The following is an 18,011-nucleotide window of genomic DNA, read 5'->3' as shown; positions in this document are numbered from 1 at the left end:
ATGCTTTGAGCCTCTTCCAAGGCAATTCTGATGACGTATCAGATTTTGTTGCAACGTTTTGCACAGGGTACCATCTTCGATGGCAGTGGATCTGTAGAAATATATCAATATTTGATAAACTGTAGATCATTCAGCCGTTTGATCACCTAAGTAAGAAAATTTTGGGTAAGTTAAACTATAAGCGAATACATATAAATACATAGGCGGTGCCTGAATGATGAATTTTAGGTTAAATGTATCAGTTACCGGTTGGCCCAGATTTTGCAAGGTCCCATATCGAGTTGTACTGTCGTGCGATAAAAATGCATTTTACACGCGCCAGTGAAACAGATTGCGCGTTAAAACTTTCCATTAGATATCAGTATTGATTGTTGTCATATACGACACATAGCTGTGTTACTGGTAACACCATTGTATTCACATGTCACATACGTGGAAAGTGATATTTTATTGACCCATTTATCGTGGTAGCGTCATTAAGATTGTTTACATGCAGTTCACTCTATAAATAGCAAGGACATGTGTTGAAAAAAACATTTTAATTGTATCAATGGTTAAAGCCCAGCTTTCTTTGTGAAGTTAGTCAATATATTTCTATTCTGTATGCTAGCTGTTATATTGATAACAAAATAGAAAAGTACATACTACAATTAGTGTGTGTTGAGTTGACAGCTTAAATTCACAATAATGTTTTTAGATGGTGAATGTCTAAATATTGAGCGGTAAAACCACCAAATCAGTCAGCACAAAAACTCTAGAAAAGACCATTTCGGCTGAAATATATCCAAATCCACTCAAATTTATGGGAATTGATTCCAAATTGTATTCAAAAATAATTATTGTCAAAAAATTTACAAAATTGCAAAATACGCTATTAAATCTTTTATTATCATAAAAGGTTTTGTAATTGTGATTCATATGGATTCAGCAAAAGTGTATAAATGCATTTTTATTGATGCCGTGAAACAGCAATCATAGGTACGCTTAGCAAGCCTGAGCACATCAAAACAATAATAAGAATCTGCAATGAAAATTAAATGCTGTTTTGTTACTTTCACACCCTTATTCAAGGTATAAAATAATAAAACACACATGAACAATAACTGTCACAACGATGATCGATGTATACAATCAGAATCATATATACATAGAGATTGGCAACTCCGCCATTTTTGCCATCGGCAGATGTACCTCTTTTAAATAGTTAAATACAGCAGAATAACTTTGAAATGTTATAAATTTAAGTAATTTTCAGATGGTTTGAGGACGATTTTGGAAAAAAAATATAATATTTTAACTTATATATATAACTTCCGGTTTTGAATGTCTGATTTTCGAAAAACCAGATAAAAATGCAGATTTTCATGCTTTCAAAACACATATTAAATAACATCAATTGGAAAAACTGGTCACATCAAACCATGATAAAATGTTTAAACTTTGTATTGATGCAAAAATATCATGTTTAAAAGAATACGCTTGAAAGTAGTTAGCCAAGGGAAAATGCCTATAAACCGGAGGTCCCGCTGCCTGTCAACAAAGACAAAGAAGGAGTTTCCAATCTCTATGTATATATGTTTCTGATACAATTACGCAATCAGTGATGTTTTCCGATGTTTTCTTGGAATTATTTCGTTTTGATCTTGGTTCAGATCTTGTGTATTCAGGTCTTGTGTCTTGTGTTGAAATTACTACGCTCTCTTCCATCTAGAGATGTTAAATCTCGAGTTGCCTGCTTTTAAACGTCATTGCTATTAGGCCTTTCATTGCAGGAATTTATTAAATATTTATAGCTACCTTTTAATTATTTAACTAAGATCAAATCAAACAAATCCATATGGAAATGATACATGAGGTGTCAATCTTTAGTCAACTTTAATTCCATCTTTCTTTTTTCTGACAACAATTACCGTAGTAAACCAAACTATATCTGATGAAATTGCTATGCTCTCTTCCATCTATAGAGATGTGAAAGCTCGAGTTGCCTCCCTTTAAACCTCATTACTATATTATTTTAGTTAAAGTGCACTGCAAAGCATTTGCTGTTCGACTTGTTCAAGCTGTGTTTAAACAAACATATTTTCAATAATGTTTCATAACATCAAAGGATTGTTGTAATAGGTAACCAAATTATGACCTTTTTATTTGACAAAAGTATCTGGCCATGATTTATAAGTCAAAAGTCGGCAAAACAAAGTGATACACATGTAAGCAGTCATGTTAGTCTTTCTAACAAGGAAATCACTACATAATCCAGAAATCGCAATATTTTGGTTGTTATTAATGGATATTAATTAGCTTATTTTCTTTTCTTTTAGAGACATTGATGAAATTGATAATTTCAGTAATCAATATGTGTACATAGATTACTTACATGCATTAAACGAAAATAGCACTCAGATTTTTACCAGATTCATTGGTTTAATAAATCTACTTATTTCAGAAATAAGAAATTTTAATATATAAAATAAATTTCAGTCATTTCAAAGAAGCTATTTAACTTATGGTGATTGAATCAACTTTAATTATAATTAAATAAATACAATGTTCTACAACATGTTAACCAAATTTAATATAAATGATAAACCAATTATTTTATTCCTTTGTTTGAGTCCTTCATTCACAGCATGTATGAGTGGCCTTGGCACTTTGATGTTGTAGACAGTTATAATATCTTACCAATAGATATATATATATCATTTTTTCCGCTTACTCTGTCTCCATATCATTTTTAAGCATGTATAGAAAATGAAAAGAACTCCACTTTTTCGCTGCAAGTCAATTCAAATTTTAGGGGGTCGAGGGACCCCATTTTATTAGAAAAAGTCTCTGATGGGATCATGGGACTCATTCACGTACCACGTGATACCCGATAACGTTTGTGCAGGACTATTGTTTCTTGGTGATGGAATGACGTCAAAAGATGATATCTGGCGCTAATGCCATTTTAGCGGGAAGATTATAAAGAATAATGTTCCATCACCACTGGAGATACTTAGTTCCACACAAATTTGATTGGGTATCACATGGTACTTGAATTAATCCCATAAGGGAAAACCCACACAAATCAAGCATATGTAGCAAATTGACTTAATGAAATAAGCCAAACAAAATACACATAAATAATAACATGCACTTATTGTGAAATGTAAGAAAGACCGGATATAGCATGGCCTGCTTCTAGGAAAACCAACAATGCTGTCAATTCACTAATTTCTGCTTACTGGTAAAATCTAAATCTTTAATAAAACAATTTGCTTACAAATCAGTATAAGCCGTTACAGGTTATCTCCCTTACTCTACAGTACCTTACACAACATATTATATCCTGTCCTCAAATTTTAGGAAATTCCTTCACCTTAAATTCTCCATAGGAAAGCATTACAGATTTTAAGGAAGGCTCCTTATATATAATTAACTTACTGTAAGATTTTTCCTTAACTTCCGTGATACTTTCTTAAGGTGAATTTTAAGTTAAGGAATTCCTTAAAGTTAAGGAATGTTCATGAAACTGGGCCCTTTTCAGTTTGAGAGGATTATTGGTTTTCTTTTTTTCTCATTTCCAGGGCTGGATCAATATATCGATATACTGATATGTATTGGTTTTCACCAGTGTATCGAATATAGATACGCAAACATGTTGTATATCGCTGTATCGTTTTACATCTCACCCTACTGTTTTTGTTATAGAAATAGGAAATTCCAAACAAAATTTATTCTAAAACATCATTCAAGAGTATTTTAAGAGCATTTCAATCAATTGGAAGTGTTTAAGGCATCTGTGTCACCTAGATGGATTAGAAATGCCTTTTCATAACTAAGAATACAAATTGACATAAATTAATTAACACAGATGATAAACAGAATCAAATGTTTGGTAGATTTTTTCCTGGTTATAAAATGTTTTATCAAAATTATCTTTTATTGTCACAATATTCAAAACACATTGGTCAACTGAATTTGAAAAAGAGGTCCACTGTATCGTCAATACGTATCGTGTATTGTTTCAGTGTATTGTCAATATGTATCGTATCGTTTTAGACCTTCCAATACCCAGCCCTACTCATTTCTCATTTTTGTGAATACAAAAGAAAATGATTGATGGTAGAAGATTGATATTCATTACTGTCTTTTCGACATCATTGTTCCTTTTAATTTGTCAACTCCAGTGTAAGATTATTTAGTCATATATAGGACTGGTAAGATTTAGCAATGTACTTGACCAAGTTACCAAAATGGCAGATAGGCTGGTGTGTGGGAAAAGCTGTTGCTTTTCCACAGAAGACATTTCTATATTAAAATTAAATACTTGTATCTTTAATATATGCAGTACTTATAATATAATAACATGGTATGGAAACAATGTAACAACATGGTATGGAAATGAAGATTTGATAGCATTCCAAAGTGTCTCTTGAAGTGTTTCTGTCCCATGTGAGTTATGTGTGAAATGTCTAAAATGATTATAGTTAAAACCTATCCATAAATAGTATTAAATACACAACAAGATTTTAATGAAAGCCTTATTATTTCTATTGTAGAGCTTTTGTTCAATCACTTGATAAAATAAAATTAGAAGTACAAGTAATAAATTCTTCTGCTTGATGTCCCTGTACTAAAACATGCAATCCTAAAAAAAGAGTCAACCTCTCACCCATTTACCTAATAAAACAGCAGTATGATCCGCTAATTCCTTTTATTTTACAACATGAAAATACATATCACATCTTTTTTCTGTTATTTTGATTTGTTAAAAATTTGTTAAATTTCATATCATTCAATGTGCTTTCCGTGCTTTGACTAAATTCTATATACATGTATAGTGTGGGATGGTCTATTTTCTATTGAGGGCAACTTCAGTAAATATTAAATTATTATATTATTATACATCTTTATTTTGTATTTTAGGAACCTGTTATATTCAACATTAAGTCCTGTTGATTTTTGTAGGTATACCATATATTTTACCATGGTGCGGCCTACGAAGAGAAGGTATACCAATGTGCTTCATGCCAAACATCTACTGGACGCTGTCAACTTTGTTCGACAACAGAAGCACAAATCTTTCTCCAACCTTCTCTATTTGTTCACTTGTGGGAAGGAATAATGCGTGTCTTGTCTAGATTGCCTATATTGAGGTGTTTGCATTTTTTAGTGTTCAAGGCCATTTCCAGTCTCTATCCAAATGACTACACTGTCTATGTCTGCTTGAAGTTCTTGAGACTTGGTGGGGTTGTTATTGTTTCTAATCCAAAAAAGAGTCAACCTCTCACCCATTTACCTAATAAACAGCAGTATGATCCGCTAATTCCTTTTATTTTACAACATGAAAATACATATCACATCTTTTTTCTGTTATTTTGATTTGTTAAAAATTTGTTAAATTTCATATCATTCAATGTGCTTTCCGTGCTTTGACTAAATTCTATATACATGTATAGTGTGGGATGGTCTATTTTCTATTGAGGGCAACTTCAGTAAATATTAAATTATTATATTATTATACATCTTTATTTTGTATTTTAGGAACCTGTTATATTCAACATTAAGTCCTGTTGATTTTTGTAGGTATATACCATATATTTTACCATGGTGCGGCCTACGAAGAGAAGGTATACCAATGTGCTTCATGCCAAACATCTACTGGACGCTGTCAACTTTGTTCGACAACAGAAGCAAATTCCAAACATTGAACGAGTGGCACGCTACATGAAGCGAATCCACAACCACACACAGTATGAAACAGAAAAGCAAATGCAATATGCAGTGAAAGACAACCTGATTTTGTCATATCAGACCGTTGGAAAAAAGGGAAATATGACAGGAGTGGAACAGGAGGGATTCAGAATTCCTGAGGAAGAAGACCTCGCAGAACAGGTAAAATCATTGCATAGATATTAATGATTGAACAGGATATCAGTTATAGCCTGACTGGATATAGTGTTTATAAGATAAATCAATTCAATGTTTTCATTTGTAGAAACACTTTAGTTGATTACATTGTACAAGTAAATACCATTGTGATTTGGCAACATGACCAATACCAGCAATCATTGTGTCCTTGTGAACTAGCATCGCCCATTAATGCTCTAAATATTTTTCAAACAAACTTTGTACCTAATATGAAAATTAAAGACCTTTGATTCGATCAATGTGATGTACAATATGATAATACAGAAAAATATTACCCTCAGTCATTATTTACTTCTACCTAAGTGATATTGACTTTACAACAAAAGTTCATAATTTATAACTATAGGTGGTCTAAGGAGGAAAAACGGATATGGAGTACAACTAAAACAACACAGCTGGTCTGGGAAAGGCCAACTCACTGTATACAAATACATGTTAATGTTAAGGATAAATACTGGTACTAACTAGTAGTCTTAGTGAATTTGATGGGCAAAAATTGTTGTTTAAATTAGGACATAAAATGTGATACCAAGAAAAAATTAATAATGTTACTGTGTCTCACCTTTCTCTTGGTTTAAAAAGCTAGACAGTGACATTTGTAGTAACACATGTATTATTTTCAACCCACTTCAGCAGGCTGATGAGCATGACTGGTACTGTTTTGAATGTCATACTGTTGGAGATGTGTTACCATGCTCAGACTGTTGGCGAGTATTCCATCCCAGCTGTACGGAGGAGGAGTGGACAGGACCAAAGTTTACCTGCTCTATTTGTAAAGTACGTACACAATCCAGACACTCTATTTTACGATACATTTGTGAATCTTTGTTTTCCCTCTAACAACTATCTTATTAAAGTTCTATTAAACATATTTGATTTCTATTGAACATATTTGAGTTCCATTGAACAGGTTTTTTACATGCTGTATGTAAAACAGATTTATTAAAAAAAAACACTAATTCCATACCAAATAGTAAGAGATCAAAAAAATAGATAAAATGTTCACATTAAGGTTAATAAAAGTTTGAACAACTTTCCATTTTCGTGTTAAATAAATAGATGATCTCAAACTTTAATCTTACTGTATAAAACCTGAAATTCATGAATTTGATAAAAAAGACAAAGGTTTTTCTCAAGCAATTCAATTAGGATTTCAACTAAATTTGCATTGGAAATTTTTTTTATCAATATCAGGACGTTGTGCTATCAAATTCATAGAAAAAATCTGCATATTCATGTATTTTGAAATAAAAAAATCGCTAAAGAGCTTGAACTACAGGACTTCCTAGGATTTGATAGGTACATTTGACTTCTGGAACTTATATACAAAAGTGATGTTTGGAAGGAGACAAAAAGTTTGCCATTATACTCCGGATCTATGTTGTGTTTTATTCCTAACTGTCTGTATATATGTCTTTTGTTTACAGTCAAACTTACAGGTAGCTTCTTTTCTTCTTTCCTCTTTGACTTGATATTGTGTTAATCATAAACTGATTATTCAAATTTTAAATAATGTTTGCATGTAACATGATGATTTTGTAGTTTGAGTTATTGAGTTATATTATGTACGTATATCACAGCTGCTCAAGAAGATTGCCAAAATAAAAACCTTGATACTGTTCCTACCTAATTACTTATAGATACAAATTACTAATATTTGGATACTTGATAAAGCAAACTTATACATTGGGCCGGGCCAGATATGCAACATTATGAACAAAGTCATTTGATAGTAAAATTGTATTAGTTTTGTGTTATAATTCATCTGGTTTAGTTTTATTTTCGTTGGTTATCAATGCAACCTCTTGTGTTTTGGTATGTTTTTATTGCATCATTATCATTTGTAATTTTGAATGCCAATTTCGCAGATTTTCAGAATCATTCTTGTATTGAATAGGTATTTAATTGAATAAATGACATAGTAAATGTAAATTTTGTCTCTGTTTAAATACTTGATTTGCTAGGGAGCTGTCCACTTTCATTGGATTCTAGAAATTTCAAAACCCATAATGAATTGTATACACGTACCTTGAAACTCCGTGTTGGTTTTTTTTTTTTTTTTTTTTGCATGCAAGTTGAATTTTACCTGTTATGATTTTATTACAAAGGTTTCTTTTTCAATAGAAAAATTACATGAAATTGCATTTAAATCTGCATTAATACCATTATTACTACCAGTAAGAAATAATTACTGCCTATTTCTACAAGGATAAAGTAAATTTTGATCATTTATCATTTGTTTACCTTAAATTTAATGCATCAAGAGATACCCCATCATATTGTATTATTATTTTTTGTACAAGGTGGTTTGAGTTATTTTGAACTAATGCTTAGTATTATAAATGATATAGTTGAATTATGTAAAGAAGTAGAGGTTATGGTAGCCAATTAAAGCGGTTCAGGTGTTCCAACATATCAGGTATATGTACATATCTACTATGTTTCCTCCACATATGGGTCGCAAGTTTGAAACCCATGTTGACCAGTGGCCAGGTACTGACCATAGGTCTGTGTTTTTTCTCTGGTAACTCCAGCTTCCCTTCCCCTCTCAAACTTGGTACAGCTTTAAAATCATGATGCCTGGCTGTTGAATTAATCATCAAATATTTTAATGTATGTTTTACTATGCAAATCACATTTCAATAAAAAAAAAAATTCATCACTGATAAATATAAAGTAATGGTATACAACTACTGGTATTATAAAGCTAATTTAAGTTTAACTATATTAGTAATGTGATATTAAAAAATGTGTAGATTATTATGGACTGTATCATTGGTGTAATAACATTCCACTGATTTTTCCCTTTATTTTTGCATGTTGAAAAGGAGATAGAGGTAATAACTTTTTTTTACCCCTAAGTACTTGGCATTTTTGTTGGTTATTTTTACCCGAGTTAATGAAATGACTATTTTAGTAATCATTTCATTAGCCCTGTGATCCATGGTAATGTGTCTATCGTCTAGTCATTAACTGTTTCTTTCAAAGTACCACATGTACATAATATATATATATATATATAAATATATATATATAAAGTTACCTCTGATTCTGTTTTGATGAAAATTGGTTATATTTAGTGGGGAGGGGTTAAAAATGTTGATGAACTCTGACATCTGGAATTTTCATATTCACCAAATGTCGGGCAAACTAGCTCGACAGCTGTCTGTCAGAGGTTGTGTAAAAATACAAAAGCAATGTAAATTGAAAGAAATCTTTTTAGATTTGATTTATTGTACATTTTTTTTCAGTTTGATATGACCATCAGCTTATTCCTTATCTAAAATAGAAAACCACCATAAACTTGTGCATCATATTGGCATCCATTTTTGAGACAGGGTATTTAAATAGAATTGTAAGAAAGATAATTTATAAGTGTTGATGCCTCTCAGTAACAACAATTCCAGAAATTTCCTTTTGAGTGATACAGGCCCTTATGGACTTTTGTTTGAATTTTAGATGTGTTAATGTTACCTGGCAGGTTTTGCTGAAATGTTCTTCTGTTGTTTCATGATTGTGAACAATTTCATTCTCTGAATGGATTAAAAACCGTACACACATAACTTGTTTATTCATTGTAAATAATTACCCTCAAAACTTGAGAAATATTGCCCACAGGTACATGTACCTGTTGTTTATTATTGTTAATATTTTCCACAAAGTTTGAAAAAAGATATCCCCCACACTATTTGTTTGCATTGTTTGTACACAAAATATGAATACGGCAACATATCTTATGTTGAGCTGATGATAAATGTTATCTATTTGATGTTGAAGGTTTCTTTCATTAATACTGAATTTCAATTTAAGTACTCTATTAGGGATTCTAAAATTACACAAGAACACTTGGATGGTTGGTTATTATTTACTGTAGACATGAGAATTTTCATTTGGCTGATGTTAATTGTAATATCATTACAAGCTTGTCAATTTTATAAACCAGAATATATATAAACAGAAACACACTGGCTACTATACACTGCATTTGATTAACGCTCTTTGAATGATAATCATCTCTTTTGAAGAATCTGCTTTGCCAGATAACACTGACACAGGGTTTAGTATATAGATGAGACTTGATAGCTTTGTTCACAACATATACCTGCTTCTGGCTGTACACTTCTCTTTAGGCACTGCAGCATCTTGCTGGACTGGGTAGGAGCCTCATTTCACTGGTATATACCAACATCATCATCTCGTACATCCACCACAATTTTCACTGTCTTGCTTTGGAGGATCATAGCTCACCATCATTTTTGCTAGATTAATCTCTATCAAGTTCATCATTATCATTTTTCATTGTTGATCCTCTTATTACTATAGTTCATCATCATTCAAAACCTTTATTATTTTATTGGTATATGTTCTATAGCGGCTTTCCCAGGGTTGAGAGAAATGGTTTATCCTATATAAAGTGGGTTCCTGTGTCTAGCATGTTTTGGTGGTTGTTTGGTATTGTCTATTTATATACATTACAAAGATTGCTTGTATATCTATACAATAATGTATTGTGTTATCATTTCCTAATGTGTAAATCATAAAACAAAGTATGGTTAGTTTCAAAGTATGAACATGTTAGTATTATTAATTACAGTTCATGATCAGGATCAAATTTTAAATCAAAGTTTAGGAATTATCTACAAGTAGTTTAATTGTTAGTGGAAACTTTATAGCATGAAAGTTTAAGATTTGTTAGAATTAGGTGACAACTACTTGACAACATTATACTCTGACTTTAATATAAAATATTAGCCTTGATAAATCATTCTATTTTTCTTGTAACAAGAATTTAGAACAGTTCCTATTGCTTATACGGTAAATTGAAACATAAAGCATTTTAAAGCTGGACAAAATTATGAAAAACAAATGTAATGCCTTACTAGGAATGGTGTTTTGATGTAGTGTAAGTTGTTTTGCATGAATAACCATGACTGTGTTGTAGAAATATTTATGAAGACTTTGAACAAGTAGGCATGTAATTGTATGTATTAGTTATTGACATAAGTCTGCAGGTATTCTAGCTATTCACTGTCTTTTTGTTACACATGTTATACTCAAGATTCAACAGTGATAAATTTGATAATTTCTTTTTTAAAAAATGAGGGATATAATGAATTGTGATTAGTGGCTATGTATATGATATCAAAATAAGATGAAAAAATGTATTTTAAAAATATGACTATACATAAATTTACATTCTACCAGGGTCTAGTTGTTAGCTTGATCTGACACATGATAAGTGAAATTTCAACATTTCTTATTTTCTGTGATTATCATTAAGTATGCAAAGAATTAAGTTCTTCAGAATTCTATAAAATCTCTGAAGTAAGTATTAGTATATAACAAGAAATTATTTTATCTTGATTATCATTCATCATTAAAATGTGATTCACTAGCCTTTTTGTCCCTTTTTGAACAACTTGGCCCTGGTCATAATAATTGATCATGTTGTTTTGATGAAGAACATCAGAATTTTAAATTCTTGAAAGCATGGAAGGCACATTATAATATTGAAAATTGAATGATGAATGCACAACCTAAACCATGAAGGCACATTTCCAGCATAGCTAGGTTAAAGGCACAGCTCTCAGCCTAAAGGTTGACGACAGACTGTCCAACCTTGTTTTAAATATATTTTATATGTACATTATAAACAAATGTGATTAGACACATGTTGTGAATTTATAATCTGTCTTCTCTTGTAAAAAAAAATAATGTCCAACCTTTATAATGTACTGGACAATCTGCTAGTTAAAATAGTTTTGAATTTACTATTTTTTAATATCCTTGTTTGCTCATTACATAGTTGTCTGCTCTTGAGTATCTGTATGCTAAATTCAGCTTCCTAAAAAAAATATGATGTTACGTTAGCAAAAAATGGCAGAAATATGCAAGAGTGGAAAACTCTGGGAAAGGAATTTCTATAAGCTTTAAGCATGTTTCTACATTAAAAATATTCTATGTTTTGTTTTTTTATCAATATAGGAATAAATATTGTTTAAACTAACTCTGTTATAAGCAAACACAGAATAAACTAACATGGTATACATCTTCTCTAGTAAAGCGTTATAAATCGCTTCTAAAAAGGAAGGTAAATAATATACTTGACATTCAATTTATTATTGAATACCCTGTATTATACAGTAATAATTGTTACCTCAGAATTCACTCTTTGTTACAGGCTGGGAAGAAGAAAAACAAGATGAAAAGGAAGCTGTTGAATACTCTCCTTAGTTATACCATTATGAGAATGAAAGAAAAGGTAAGATGAAGTTTACTACTCCTTATGTTTGATGGGGATCGTTGTAGCTCTGAGTGCCAAGTGCTGGCAGAGTTCTCTTGGACATCCTAAGATCAGTTGTTCCTAATGATGGGAAGTACAGAATAGGACAGGTCTATACTGCAATTGTGGTCCTGTGGCAAGGCACTCTTATATATCAATGTGATGGGCCTCTCGTTTGTTTTCAGTGAGGTAGTCGTAATGGTGATTAGACCATGGAATGGTGAAACACACAGTCAGATGATCCAGTGAAATCTCTTCTTAAACTTATGTATTCATATTTTCCAGACCCGAGAATTACACAAGATTGGCCATCGAGAAATGGAAGTTCAGTTTGAGCGATATTTTGTGTATCAGTCGATGGATCTGAATCGTATAGAACAGAAAGTGGAATGTCATAAGTACCGTAGTCTGGAGGAATTCCTGGCCGACACACAACTCATATTCCACAATGTATACCTCATATACGGGGGTAAGTATCTCCAGAGCGTTTGTGTTATAGCATGCTTACCATCTAACACAAAAACAATCTAGTAATAAGAGATTGCTTAATGGTTACCACAGAAGATTTTAATCTTTATAAAACTTTTTTAATTAACCTGAAAGAAGATTTGAAGACAGTAAATACAGACAATAAATTGAAGGGGAAAAAACAGTCCTATTCAATTTCCAAATATTTTATTGACAAAAGGATATTTATAATATGTCAATACGGGGGTTTCGAGATCCAAAAACAATGTGAGTAAAGCACAAATTAACGTCGATTAGTCCCACCTTCTGGTGATTATGATGTCACAAAATTCACGTCAAGTGATGACGTCATAATCACCGGAAGGTGGGACTATTCGACGGTAAATTGTACTTTATCATGTCATTTTGTGATCTGGAAACAGCCATATAGGATTGAACATCAGACATCTCAATCCTTTTCTGATAAAGGTAGCTCCATACTTTTGGGAAAATCCATGTCATTTTTAATACAACGCGACAAGCGTTTGTATTAATGCTATCCGGTTTACTATTGATGAGTAGGACTGATTAGGACTTGCCCTACAATGACATCTGGTGGTGACCTCTTGAACAATTTCATTCATAAACTTCCATTCATAAATTCCCTATTCATTGAATAATATTCCTTTGGACCAATCAGTAGTCATGGGAAGACTACCTTCTGATTGGTAGAATACACAGAGTGTGTATAGAATACACAGAGTGTTATATAATACACAATCCATCTAGGTCAACTGTTGCCTGCTGGTCTCCTCTGTCCAACTTACATAATCTCTGTTAATGATAATTCAAATTGGACTTCCTATCTAAGGCTTATAGAAGTAAACTAATCATATGCCCTTTTTGTGTACTTTAAAATAATGTTTTTAAATGAATGTTAAACACTGATCTGAGGTAAAGGCAAAATAACTTATAAGGCTGCCCTCATATGTGCATGGTTTTACCAAAATAAGTGTATGTACAACATAAGAACCAAGAGTATATTAAAGATGAAAACTCATTTTTATGACTCTTGTTTTCTTTGTAATTTTCATGTAGGAACTTTAATTAAGAAAAATGTCAAACAAACATATGTATTTTCTGTGATCAGTTGAACGTTCTTGAAATAATTGATATTAAAGTCTTTATAATATATTGGTTATGTATTGGTCTATATATTTTGATTTTGGAAATTCATTTGATTTCATTCTATTTTTAGGTCACCTGAGACGAAGTCTCAAGTGACCTATTCTAATCGCCTTTTGTCCGTCATCGTGCGTCGTGCGTCGTATGTCCGTAAACAATTTACATTTTCGACTTCTTCTCCAAAACTGCTGAAGCAATTTCAATGAAATTTTGCACAAACCTTCTAAGGTGTAAGGCCAATCAAAATTGTGAATTATATGGTCCCCACCCCCCAGGGGGCTGTGGGAGGGGCCAAAAGGGGTAAAATTGAATAAAATTTCAAAAATCTTCTTCTCTACTCACAGATGTGGTAGAATCAAATACTCTTCATAGATAGAAAGTTCTTAAGGTCCTTTACAAAAATTGTGAATTATATGACCCTGGGGTCTCTAGTTTCCCCCTGGGGAGGGGGTTAAGTTTACTATAGTTTATATTGGGAAAACACACTTTTGCGCACTATTTGGTCATTTGTAATAGGAAACGAGTCAAATGTTGTCAGAATTATCAGTATGAGAAGGCCATTTCATTCTATTAACAAATTTTCAATGACTGACCCCCAGGGGCCTTAGGGGCGGGGTCAAAATGGGTCAAATAGGCTAAAACTTCAAAAATCTTCTTCTGAAATTCTGGAAATGGTAGATCAAATACTTTTCATAAATAGAAAGGTCTTAAGGTCCTTTACAAAAATTGTGAATTATATGACCCTGGGGTCTCACGTTTCCCCCTGGGGAGGGGGTCAAGTTTACTATAGTTTATATAGGGAAAACACATTTATGAGCATTTTTTGCTCAATTTTCATTGGAAACGAGTCAAACTTGGTTAGAATTATTAGCCTGAGATAGCATTTTAATATCATATCCATATTGGTCCAGGCCGACCCCCTGGGGGCAGAGAGGCGGGGCCAAAAAAGGTCAAATAGGCTAAAACTTCAAAAATATTCTTTTAAAATTCTGGAAATGGTATAATCAAATACACTTTATAGATGAAAAGGTCTTAAAGTTTGTTTATAAAAATTGTAAATTATATGACCCTGGGGTCTCCTGTTTCCCCTTGGGGAGGGGGTCAAGTTTACTATAGTTTATATAGGAAAAACACATTAATTTTTTCTCAATTTTCATAGGAAATGAGTCAAACTTGGTTAGAATTATTAGCCTGAGATAGCATTTTAATATCATATCCACATTGGTCCTGGCCGACCCCCTGGGGGCAGAGGGGCGGGGCTAAGAAAGGGTAAAAATGATTAAAATTTCAAAAAATACCTCTAAGTTCACTGGTTTGATGGAAGCAAATACTCTTCATAGTCTAAAAAGTCAAATTTATAAATCACTAACCAACTTCAAGGCCCAGCATATGGTGTTTATATGTCATTAATTTGTTTCATTATTTGTTTCATTATATATTCTAACTCAGGTGACCGTTAAGGCCCATGGGCCTCTTGTTCTGTTTCTGCTGCATTGTATTTCAAGGTCTTATTTTCTTGCATTTTTCATGTAGATTTCACATCTGTAAAGAAAAATGATTGTTCTCAAACTACTTTTTGAGATATTTTCAAATTTGAGCTTGAAAAATGCCATCCATGCAAATTTGCTGGCCGAAAAAAGAAAAATTTATGAAAATATGTTTTCTGTTATATTAGGGTGAATGTAGTCTCGATCCTGTAGATTTTTTGTCCTAAATTTCTAACGATAGAATAATTTACAAAACTCTTGTATTTTTACAAATGCTAACTAATTTCCATTATTTCCCAGGACCTTTTTCTATATGTAATTATCATTTTTTGCCATATTTTCACCCCTTAAAAATCAATGAATAGGCCAAAAAGGAAATGAAAACCCATGTCAATTTCACTATATTTGTATATGATATGCCCAAAGTAATATATTTTTCAAATATCATAAAAACATGGGGTCCTCGATCAAATTTTCACAATTTTGTTAGCTTGAAGTTTGTTATTCGCAACCCTACCTTCATTTCATCCAGTGCTAAGATGGGTCATATTTGACTTTTTTTTGAAAATCATGCCCCAAATAAACATTCCACATCAGTGCATATGTTCTTGTGATATTATATCTGGTTTATGTCTGTTTGTTTTTATAATTTTCTCTAAATTTTATGTTTTAAGAAAATCTGTATGCAAATTTTTTTAGAATTCCAGAATTTCAGTCCGGACGGGTCCCCTCTTATCATTTATTGCGACAAATGTTACTTCCAGTGTTTGAAAAGCCTTTCCCATTTATGACAGGGACTGCAAAAACCTCAGAGAAAACATGTTATATTCACTTCATTGCTTTTATTTGATTTATTTTATGATTTTAAATGTTCAATATTATATGTAGACAATTTCACCTATTGAAAAAATATCCAAGTGGAACATCAAAGCATATCGGAAACCATTCTAGAATTCAAAACAACCTCCGCAGCTTCCGGTATAGCGTCACATAATTTGGCGCGGTTTTCAAAAGTATGGACCTACCTTAAGGTGGTAATAACATGAAACATATAATTGTACAATCATAACAGTCCTAAAGTAATCAGTACAAATGAGAACTGCTTTACATCAATTGTTTTTAATTTTTATCATTTTAGATGAAATTAAAGGTGGAATGACAGAATTAGCCAGGATTATGGCAAGAGATTGTAAATATGATGTAAGTAATATACTGGAAACAAGATTACAACAATGGTACTGAAGTTAAGCAGTTAAAAGGTACTATAACATTAATCACAAATGATATCATAGGATTATTAATCAGCTAATTAGGAAGTTACCTTTTTAACAAGATGTAAATAGTTGTATAGAAAGAATTGTTTTAAACAGTAGTAAAACAAACAAAAAATATAAAAAGCATATGCTGACAAATTTTTTTTTTCTTGCACAGGTTGAAGAAATTAAACAGTGTCATAACTGTTACTATATGTCCAACGCCAAGCCAAAGGATTGGTTCTGTGAGCCTTGTGTGAGTATATATGGTTTTGTGAGCCTTGTGTGAGTATAAAGTTCAATGAGCATTGTGTCAGTATATGGTTCTGTGAGCCTTGTGTGAGTATATGATTCTGTGAGCCCTGTGTGAGTATATGGTTCTGTGAGCTATGTGTGAGTATATAGTTCTGTGAGCCATGAAGTGTTTGTATATAGTTCTGTTAGTTTTGTGTGAGTACATGGTTCTGTGAGCCATGTGTGAGTATATGGTTCTGTGAGCCATGTGTGAGTATATGGTTCTGTAAGCCTTGTGTGAGTATAAAGTTCAATGAGCGTTGTGTGAGTATATGGTTCTGTGAGCCTTGTGTGAGTATATAGTTCTGTAAGCCTTGTGTGAGTATATAGTTCTGTGAGCCATGTGTGAGTATATGGTTCTGTAAGCCTTGTGTGAGTGTATGGTTCTGTAAGCCTTGTGTGAGTATATAGTTCTGTGAGCCATGTGTGAGTATATGGTTCTGTGAGCCATGTGTGAGTATATGGTTCTGTAAGCCTTGTGTGAGTATATGATTCTGTAAGCCTTGTGTGAGTATATGGTTCTGTAAGCCTTGTGTGAGTATATGGTTCTGTAAGCCTTGTGTGAGTATATGGTTCTGTAAGCCTTGTGTGAGTATATGGTTGTGTGAGTATATGGTTCTGTTAGCATTGTGTGAGTATATAGTTTTGTGATCCTTGTGTTAGTTTATAGTTCAGTGATCCTTGCGTTAGTTTATAGTTCAGTCAGCCTTGTGTAAGTATATGGTTTTGTGAGTCTGGTGGATCTGATTCCCAGCCGTTGGTCAAATCTTTGTAACTTTGCAACATTTTGTCATTGTGTTATGATTTTGTCACCATTGACAACTGAAATGACTTTTAGATCTATAAATTTCTTCCCATTACAAACAGGATCCTCCCCATGAGTTGGTATATGCCAAGTTAAAAGGGTACAGCTACTGGCCTGCTAAGGTGATCAGGAAGGAGGGCGAGAAATATGATGTACGCTTCTTTGGAGGCTTTCACCAAAGGTTAATATCTCTATGAATGTTTTTAACCCACCATCTGAAATAATGCGTCATAATGTGTGTAGAGGAAAAGAATTTAAACGTTCATGATATAATCAACTAAATTTTTGCTTCCATTTTCCATAGTAGATTTGTCTGCACATATGACTAGTCCTATTACACCATT

General features: G+C 32.4%; 1 protein-coding gene across 3 annotated transcripts in view; it reads left to right on the top strand.

Annotated features, from left to right (window-relative positions):
* The first annotated feature begins 49 nt into the window (after positions 1-49).
* Positions 50-18,011, top strand: part of LOC138314732 (zinc finger MYND domain-containing protein 11-like) — a 28,044-nt gene continuing 10,082 nt past the window's right edge. The window contains exons 1-8 of one of the 3 annotated variants that reach the window (XM_069255220.1): positions 50-165; positions 5,569-5,877; positions 6,550-6,690; positions 12,095-12,175; positions 12,482-12,665; positions 16,454-16,515; positions 16,747-16,824; positions 17,730-17,848. In XM_069255220.1, coding sequence (XP_069111321.1) covers positions 5,590-5,877; positions 6,550-6,690; positions 12,095-12,175; positions 12,482-12,665; positions 16,454-16,515; positions 16,747-16,824; positions 17,730-17,848 — 953 coding nt within the window. In that variant the 5' untranslated portion in view covers positions 50-165; positions 5,569-5,589. Of the gene's footprint in view, positions 166-5,568; positions 5,878-6,546; positions 6,691-8,744; positions 8,751-12,094; positions 12,176-12,481; positions 12,666-16,453; positions 16,516-16,746; positions 16,825-17,729; positions 17,849-18,011 lie in introns of those variants that run through there. The other 2 variants (XM_069255219.1, XM_069255221.1) reach the window with 2 other exon arrangements.

This window comes from Argopecten irradians, chromosome 2 (assembly GCF_041381155.1).
Source record: "Argopecten irradians isolate NY chromosome 2, Ai_NY, whole genome shotgun sequence".
Classification (NCBI taxonomy): Eukaryota; Metazoa; Mollusca; class Bivalvia; order Pectinida; family Pectinidae; genus Argopecten; species Argopecten irradians.
Note: the sequence above shows the minus strand (reverse complement) of the source record. Positions and strands in the feature narration are given on the sequence as shown.